The 6,063-nt window shown below is 52.6% G+C and overlaps 1 protein-coding gene across 1 annotated transcript; it reads left to right on the top strand.

The window, feature by feature from the left end:
* The first annotated feature begins 2,544 nt into the window (after positions 1 to 2,544).
* LOC139051074 (heat shock 70 kDa protein 1B-like) lies at positions 2,545 to 4,883 on the top strand. Its single transcript, XM_070528147.1, has one exon. The coding sequence runs from the start codon at positions 2,689 to 2,691 to the stop codon at positions 4,537 to 4,539; it is 1,851 nt and encodes a 616-aa protein (XP_070384248.1). The 5' UTR covers positions 2,545 to 2,688; the 3' UTR covers positions 4,540 to 4,883.
* The last annotated feature ends 1,180 nt before the right edge of the window (positions 4,884 to 6,063 follow it).

Here is a 6,063-nt window from a genome sequence, read left to right as displayed (position 1 = left end):
TGAATTAGAAATAGAAGAATTAACATGCAGCACAACAGTAGAAAAGAATATATGTTACTTCACTAGGGTTTTCAAGCATAGTTGCCCACGAAAATTTGATGCGGGTCGCTTCACATGCTCTCTTTGTGTCGAAGCAACGCATGTTTTGAAGTTGGTTGAAAAAAATGTTGGCTTCTTAAAGAGAAGCATGCTTGTGAAAAGCAGAGTCGCTGCAGTCTCAGGCGTGATCTATGTGTAGGTTACGCTGACGGAATGCGGATGTGTCAAAAGCGTCAAAGGTATACTATATACACAGGAAGCATAATTTTGTTTCTCCTGCTCACGACACAATCCATCCGGACCAACATGGAAGAGAGAGAGAGAGAGAGATCTTTAAAGTATCCCGGAACTTTCCAGTAACGAACGGCACGCGCGTTATCAGAAGGGGCACTCCAAAGGGTGTAAACTGTTTTATGCTGATAACGCGCGTGCCTTTCGTTACTGGAAAGTTCCGGGCTCGCAGCGTTAAAGAAAGGAAACGCATCAAGGCAGATGACGATTATGGTTGTGTGGCAGAAGGGGCACGCCAAAGGGTGTAAACTGTTCTTAGAGTGTAAGGTTTCCTAGTTCTTTTGCTCCACTGTGAATCAATGTTTTTTCCTGCATAGATATCTGAACACTCTCCCAGCCCATCTACTTTCTTTTACATTCCTCAGCCATTCTTCATACTCAATTTTACTGCGAGCTTCTCTCACTTCAAAACTAGTCCAGCCCATATCCCCCTGCACAGCTTCATTTGTAGCCTTCCCGTGAGCGCCCAATGTGAGGCGACCCACTGACCTTTGGTTCCCGTCGAGTCCCGATTGTGCCCCTGATTTAAAGCAAACAACAGCATTTCCAGAGGTAAGTCCTGGAACCATTACACCTTTCCACATATCTCGGAGGACCTCGTTCGTAACGAGGGTGCCTCGATGCCAGCGCCGTCCCGCGCGCACGGTACAGCAGCGCCATCAAATAGTATCTGTCGGAAAGGCCTGATGCCACTGGGGATGTGCCACTGACATTTAGCTTGCTTCAAAGCTTATCATCATCATCATCATCATCATCACCATCATCGTCGTCGTCATCATCATCATCAGCCTGGTTACGCCCACTGCAGGGCAAAGGCCTCCCAATTACTTCTCCAACAACCCCGGTCATGTACTAATTGTGGCCATGCCGCCCCTGCAAACTTCTTAATCTCATCCGCCCACCTAACTTTCTGCCGCCCTCTGATACGCTTCCCTTCCCTTGGAATCCAGTCCGTAACTCTTAATGACCATCGGTACGGTGGCTAGAAGTAGCCACCGTACCATCGGTTACCTTCCCTCCTCATTACGTGTCCTGCCCATGCCGATTCCTTTTTCTTGATTTCAACTAAGATATCTTGTCTTATATGTTATTAGAAGGGTCTTTCCACCTCCTCACCCCAGGTTGAATAGGGCGCAAGCCGTTTCTCTTAGGCTTCTGCAGACTAGTACGTATCCGTGTCTGTCCGTTCTCCACGAGGCTTACCCGGACGTGTATCGCGACGACGCCTGCCCCTCCTGCGGGCAGACCTCTACTCTAGCGCACATGCTGTGGGAGTGCGGTTCGACATACCCTAAGTTCATCAAGGAGGAGTGGGACTCGCTTCTGCGTAGCCCCGCTCTGGAACAGCAAATCCTGGCTGTCCGGCGTGCCCGCGACCGGGCCGGTGGGCTAGACCTGCCGGTCCCGACGTGGGACTAGCCGGGTGCGCGACGAGTTCGCGTCCTCGCCGGACCTACAATAAATGTTTCTTCACTCACTCACTCATACTAAGCTTATGTACTTATATATATATATATATATATATATATATATATATATATATATATATATATATATATATATATATATATATATATATATATATATATACTATGCTTATATCTAAACTCAGCTTATATCTTGTCCTTAAAAACATTCTGTCTTGCTTATTATAAATATATATACTAGAGCCTATAATATATATCGACGTGACCGCTCCCGACACAAGCTACGTTATGCATACAGCCATTCCCTACAAAGCACGAGTGCTTCGCGTTACGTAGACGCGTCAACTACCGTTGAGTCTGCTAAATTTTCTCTCTCACGCAATAAAAAAATGTTCTTCATTTATCTCTCTTTTGTATTGTCTATGCTGTCTTTGGGAGTTTCCTCTGACATTTTCACAGGGACGTCTGTGCAGCCGTTGAGAAATTTCTGTTTGATTCAGGATGATGTCCTTGCAAATTTCTTAAAACCGTTATGCTATCTTTTTATCAAGATTCCTCGTCATAGCGTTTGATTTTTTTTTTCGTTTCTATTTCCTGTTCTTTTTTAGACATGTGACTAATTATCTTATTAACTCACCCGATTCTATCCCCCATAGTGGGTACGAGGCAACCAACCAGCCAGCTGTGCACGGCTGCGTCCAGGCCGAGTTTTTTTTTCAAACAAACAAAAATGACGAAGTGTCGGGCCGAGCGCGCGCACTACGGGCAGCGCGTTTCGGGCCGGAAGCCTCCGACGGGGCGTTCGAGACAGAGCAGCCGCCGCGCCCTGCCACCGAGCCCGGGCTTCCGGTGAGCGCGCCGCCGCGTTCGAGCCTCGGGTCCGGCCTCGCCGGCACCGCTGACCAACAGCGGACCACGAGCGGCAGTAGCCATGGCCGCGGCGCCGGACGAGCCGGCCATCGGCATCGACCTGGGGACCACCTACTCGTGCGTGGGCATCTTCCAGCACGGCAAGGTCGAGATCATCGCCAACGACCAGGGCAACCGCACCACGCCCAGCTACGTGGCCTTCACCGAGACCGAGCGGCTCATCGGCGACCCGGCCAAGGCGCAGGTGGCGCTGAACCCGGAGAACACCGTGTTCGGCTCGAAGCGGCTCATCGGCCGCACCTTCGACGACCCCAAGCTGCAGGACGACCTCAGGCACCTTCCCTTCACCATCGTCAACGAAAACAACGCGCCCAAGATCAAGGTCACCTACAAGGGCGAGGAGAAGGTCTTCAACCCGGAGGAGATATCGGCCATGATCCTGACCAAGATGCGCGAGGTGGCAGAGGCCTACCTGGGCCAGAAGATCACGCTCGCGTGCGTCACCGTGCCGGCCTACTTCAACGACTCGCAGCGGCAGGCGACCAAGGACGCCTGCACCATCGCCGGGCTGCAGGTGCCCAAGATACTCAACGAGCCGACGGCCGCGGCGCTCGCCTACGGCCTGGACAAGGTGACCAGCGGCGAGAAGCTCGTCCTCATCGTCGACCTCGGCGGCGGCACGTTCGACGTGTCGCTCCTGTCCATCAAGAACTCGCAGACGTTCGACGTGCTCGCGACGGCCGGAGACACGCACCTGGGCGGCGAGGACTTCGACAGCCGCCTGGTGGACTACTTCATCGAGGAGATCAAGCGCAAGTTCAACACGGACATCTCGGACAAAGCGCGCGCCGTGCGTCGACTGCGCACGGCGGCCGAGCGGGCTAAGCGCATACTGTCGTCGACGGCCGAGACCAGCATCGAGATCGACGCCCTCTTCGACGGCAACGACTTCTATACCAAGATCACGCGCGCCCGATTCGAGGAGCTCTGCCTGGACCAGTTCAAGAGCATCCTGGGACCGATCCAGAGGGCGCTGGACGACTCCAAGATTGAGAAGATGAAGATCGACGAGGTGGTCCTGGTCGGCGGCTCCACGCGCATTCCGCGCATCCAGAAGCTGGTCAAGGAGTTCTTCAACGAGAAGGAGCCCTGCCACAGCATCAACCCGGACGAGGCCATCGCGTACGGCGCGGCTGTCAGCGCCGCCCTGTCCGCCGGCATCAAGGACGAGACCATCAAGGACGTCAAGCTGCTCGACGTGGCGCCGCTGTCCCTGGGAATCGAGACGGCCGGAGGCGTCATGACCAAGATCATCAGCCGCAACACCAAGGTGCCGTGCAAGACCTCCAAGCCGTTCACCACGTACTCGGACAACCAGACGGGCGTCACCATCCAGGTGTACGAAGGGGAACGAACCATGACCAAGGACAACCACCACCTCGGCCGCTTCGAGCTGACCGGCATCCCGCCGGCACCCCGGGGCGTGCCCAAGATCGAGGTGACCTTCGAGATCGACCAAAACGGCATCCTCAACGTGTCGGCCCGGGACGAGAGCACGGGACACGCGCAGTCCATCTGCATCACGAACGAGAAGGGTCGCCTGTCGGACGCGGACATCGAGCGCATGCTCAAGGAGGCCGAGATGTACCGGCTGGAGGACATCGCCCAGCGCGAGCGGGTCGCCTCCAAGAACTCGCTGCAGAGCTACGTGTTCAGCGTGCAGCAGGCCGTCAAGGAGGTCATCAGCGACAAAATCTCCAACGAGGAGAGAGAGAAAGTGCTCGACAAGTGCAAGGAGGCCAACGCGTGGCTGGAGGACAACCAGAACGCGGCCGCGGGAGACATACAGGCCAAGCTCAAGGAAGTGCAGGAGGTCTGCTCGCCGCTGATGATCAAGATGCACATGGGGTGAAAGGGACGGGAACCAAAATGGCGGCGCGCGCGTGTGCTTGCGTCATCGGTGGCTGGAGCTGTTATTCGCTCTCGCCTTCTTCCTCATTTGTCCCGTAAAGGTCACGTCGAGGCCCAAGTGAAATTAAAATCGCCCGTGCGCTGCACACTTGCGGCGTATTACCGCGACGACGTTGCTTGTACAGTACGTGCATTACCTTCGTGGCAAAGGCGCTGCGTGGACGCCCCCGTCACGAGTATGTCGTCGGGCGGCGACAGCAGCCGAGGCTGAAGACCGTGCGAGACAGGACCTGTTGCGGAAGACACTCCCAGTGATTGAACATTAAATTGTAAAAAAAAAAAGAACTGTTTCACGTTCTCTCGTATCCACGCCCCCCCCCCTCCTCCCCCACTTCCCCCCGCGCTCTCTATCTCGCTATCTCAAACAGTTACAAACCGGTTCTGTCGTTTTTGTGCGCTTCTCCGCGTGACACTGCTGCCACTGAAAAAGTACCCTTTACAGGCGGCCAAAGAAATTTGATGTGGAATGCGTTTTTTTTCAAATCTATAGCGAAATCATTTTCTTTGTTCAGATGGAAACGCTGGCAAACCGTATATGCCGCGAAATTAAAAAAAAACGCAGCAGCCATAGAAACACGCACCCTACAATTGACGATTGCTCGGAAGGAAGAACTCGCGCATACGTTTGCGGAAACTCTTGAATTTCGCAAGGGTTTCGAACCACAGAAGTCAGCGAGCACACACGGCCAAGCGAGCTACTTCATAAAGATGAATTAAAGTGTCAGCCTAGCCAAACGAGTTTTTTTCCCCCAAGAAACTGCGATAATAGGAGGCGCCCAAATCCACGCCCCAGAGACGGTTACCACCTATTAAGATATCTCGAAGGCCATGCTTTTGCTGGCTGCATGCCTCGGAAGTAAACGTCGAGAGGGAAGCACGTCATGACCGCGATAGTTTACGTGATCCAGCGTTGCCTGAGTGTGCTGTCACTGCAGAGTGGGAAGCTTTCTCTGGAACTATTGATTTCTGTTGATTTTGATCCTGACTACTGCGTAAGCTCAAAGGCAATTACAATGCTCTTTTCGATAATACATAGCAATTCATTAATCCGCATTGTTAGTTCTCGTGCTGCGAGGTTCAAATTTTATTCCTTTATTGGATAGCTGTCGACCCAGTAGTTACACTATGGGGCCTCAATTCTCCGAGAGCGTCACAATTAATTACGTTACCAATTTTAAGGCGATCAGATCGAAAGACGTGTGAAATCCAGTGATCTGCAGTCAGTTATTTTTACTCTAACACATAATTTCGCGTTCTACAGCACTAATTTAATTCATAGAACTTCTGACATTCTTTTTTTTATTATCAATTGGAATAATCCATCCATTTCCTGATCAATCCCCTATAGTGGGTAATACCTACGTGATCGACAGGAAATAACAACAGTGTGGCTTCGGGCGCCGAAGCGAGGGGGCTATTCACGTTGTCGAAACCTGTTGTGGTGGTCTCGTGGTAGCATATGCCA

Source organism: Dermacentor albipictus, chromosome 10, assembly GCF_038994185.2.
Source record: "Dermacentor albipictus isolate Rhodes 1998 colony chromosome 10, USDA_Dalb.pri_finalv2, whole genome shotgun sequence".
In the NCBI taxonomy this organism is placed as follows: Eukaryota; Metazoa; Arthropoda; class Arachnida; order Ixodida; family Ixodidae; genus Dermacentor; species Dermacentor albipictus.
Note: the sequence above shows the minus strand (reverse complement) of the source record. Positions and strands in the feature narration are given on the sequence as shown.

Bases quoted from the DNA above. Each gene is read 5' to 3' on its own strand.
- LOC139051074 (XM_070528147.1), top strand. From the start codon at position 2,689: ATGGCCGCGGCGCCGGACGAGCCGGCCATCGGCATCGACCTGGGGACC.